This window comes from Papilio machaon, chromosome W, assembly GCF_912999745.1.
Source record: "Papilio machaon chromosome W, ilPapMach1.1, whole genome shotgun sequence".
NCBI lineage: Eukaryota > Metazoa > Arthropoda > Insecta > Lepidoptera > Papilionidae > Papilio > Papilio machaon.
The window spans coordinates 8,121,907-8,124,283 of record NC_060015.1 but is presented as its reverse complement, the minus strand read 5'-3'; the positions used below and the strand labels follow the sequence as shown (position 1 = coordinate 8,124,283).

Sequence of the window (2,377 nt, the reverse complement as noted above, 5' to 3'; positions counted from 1 at the left end):
CGCAGCGTGGGCAGGCCTCCCGCAAGATGGACCGATGATCTGGTCAAGGTTGCGGGAGTATCCTGGATGCGGGTTGCACAGGACCGATCATCGTGGCGATCTTTGGGGGAGGCCTATGCCCAGCAGTGGGCGTTACGAGGCTGAATGGATGGATGGATGGATGGAACAAGAGCGTTAACACTTTTTGAATTTAACTTAAAAGTTAATCCGTTAAGGAAAATGTTAACTTCGTTAATTAACGATTAACGGATTAACGAGTTAATGCCCACCTATGTGTTTCTTCTTTGAGTATTTTAGGTATTATTTCATTTTCTTCTAATAATATATTGTTCGTAGGTTCTAAAGTATTATGTTGACATTTGTATAAGTTTTTGTAGTAATCAGTGGCAATTTTAATGATTTCGGACCTTCCAGTACAGTATTTTCCTTCTTTACTTTTAGCACTAGGCATCCATTCCTTTTGAGCATCTAACTCTTTAATAGCTTTCTTTATACCTCCTGTTTTTTCGATGTGTTTCTGTAGATTTCTTGTTCTTTTTGTTTTTCTGTCCTTTCTTATTTGTTCGTTTATCTTTTTGCTTAGTTCAGATATCTTTTTCCGTGTTTCTTTATCTTTTTCTTTCGATAAAAGTATTTTCCTTTCTTCGAGTAGTTTTTTGGCTTCACAGGAAATAGATCTTTTTGTTTCCAAGTTTGTCCTTTTTGTTTCCGTTGTTAGTGCTTTTAATAGATAGTTGTATTTTTCTTGTACTGAGTTACTAACTTTATCAATATTCTTTAAAGCGCTCGTTATGTTATTTAAAAGCATATCGTTATTGCTAGCATTTGCTACCGGAATGTATTTGTTTTGAAATTTTCGGCTCTTCCTATAATTTGCAGTTAATGTTCCACGAACCATTTTATGATCTGTATTAAAATTAAAGTTATTCAATGTCGTGACGTCTTTGAATACATTTCGTTTATTTGATAAGATGAAATCGATTTCATTTTTATAAAGCCCATTGGGAGACATCCAGGTCCATTTCTTAGCCTTTTTCTTATTGTAGAAACTGTTTAAAATACTCAGCTTGTTTTCTAACGCAAATGATATTAATCTTGATCCATTATTACTCCTACTTCCAAAACCGAATTTTCCTATGGTGTAATTTTCGCCTGTTTGACATTCCCCTATCTGTCCGTTGAAATCACCCATTACAATAATATTCTTGTAGCAACTATCGATGGTGGTTTGTAAGTCTTTATAAAAGTTTTCTATCTTTGCTATATCCTCCTTTTTATCAGATTCCGTTGGTGAGTAGGCTTGTATGATTGACCACGTTTCATCTTTTCCTTTATTTAAAGGCAACTTAATATTAAGTAACGCTATTCTTTCTGAAACTCCTTTTATTTCTACTATATTTTTTGCGTATTTCTTTTTAATCATAAATCCTACACCATAAAGGCCAGGCGTTTCTCCTTTATAATGAAGTATATATTTTCCGCAGTCTACTATTCCATCTCCAAATCTTCTCAGTTCGCTCAATCCCAAAATGTCCCACTTTATTTCCTCTAATGCTATTTCTAATTCTATAAGTTTTTCAGAGGTTCTTAATGACCTAGTATTAAGAGTGGCTATTTGAATTTCGCTTGTATTGTTACTATTTATTGTTTTTCCCATATTTAGAGGGTCCTGGTCGTTTTCCCCCACGATGACCAATCGGCTTGGGGGAGGGTTTTGTGTTTGCGTTTCATTGTTTTTTGTTTTGTTATTTAGTTGAGTTTTCCGTTTGCCGATTTCTGGTTGCTATTGCTTTTTGTCTGTTGAAAATTTACTCCAAGAGTTTGACCTGCCTCTCATTACGTCAAACGCATTAACTCTATTGGCTTTGGAAGAGTTTAATGTTGGTTGTTTTCTAGGTTGGAGCTTAGGTGAAAAATCAGAGTTTGATGGTGAAGGTGTATCTCTTTTCCTCTTTTCATTATTGGTTCTATTTTCTTTTACTATCAGTTTATCATACTTCAAATAAGCAATATTTCCCTTGTTTCTCTCTTCCAATAACTTTGTTTGTAGAGCTTTTCTTTTTTCCAGAACCTCCTTCGAATAGTCTTCCGTAATGTAAACGTCCTTTAAACTCTTCTTGTTTCGCAATATTTCGTCCTTTTTCCACCTACTTACGAAAGAACAAAGGACTGGTCTTGGTTTATCACCTACTCTTATTTTGCTTCCAATGCGGTGAATTTTGTTCACTTCGAACTTTTCAATGGTGAGATTTAGGTCGTCTTTGATTTTCTCTTCTACTTGCTGAAATAGTTCTAAAGCTGAATTTTCCTTCTCTTCTAAGCCAAAAATAATTATGTTATTATTTCTCTTTTCTGTTTTCATATAATCAATTTCTTT

The 2,377-nt window shown here is 34.4% G+C and overlaps 1 protein-coding gene across 1 annotated transcript; it reads right to left on the bottom strand.

Moving 5' to 3' along the window:
- Positions 1-250: 250 nt before the first annotated feature.
- On the bottom strand, positions 251-1,657 carry LOC123723064 (craniofacial development protein 2-like). The gene has a single exon (XM_045685606.1). The coding sequence runs from the start codon at positions 1,655-1,657 to the stop codon at positions 251-253; it is 1,407 nt and encodes a 468-aa protein (XP_045541562.1).
- Positions 1,658-2,377: the final 720 nt, after the last annotated feature.

What these genes read in the sequence shown, in the direction of transcription:
- LOC123723064 (XM_045685606.1), bottom strand. Translation starts at nt 1,657, where the DNA reads ATGGGAAAAACAATAAATAGTAACAATACAAGCGAAATTCAAATAGCC.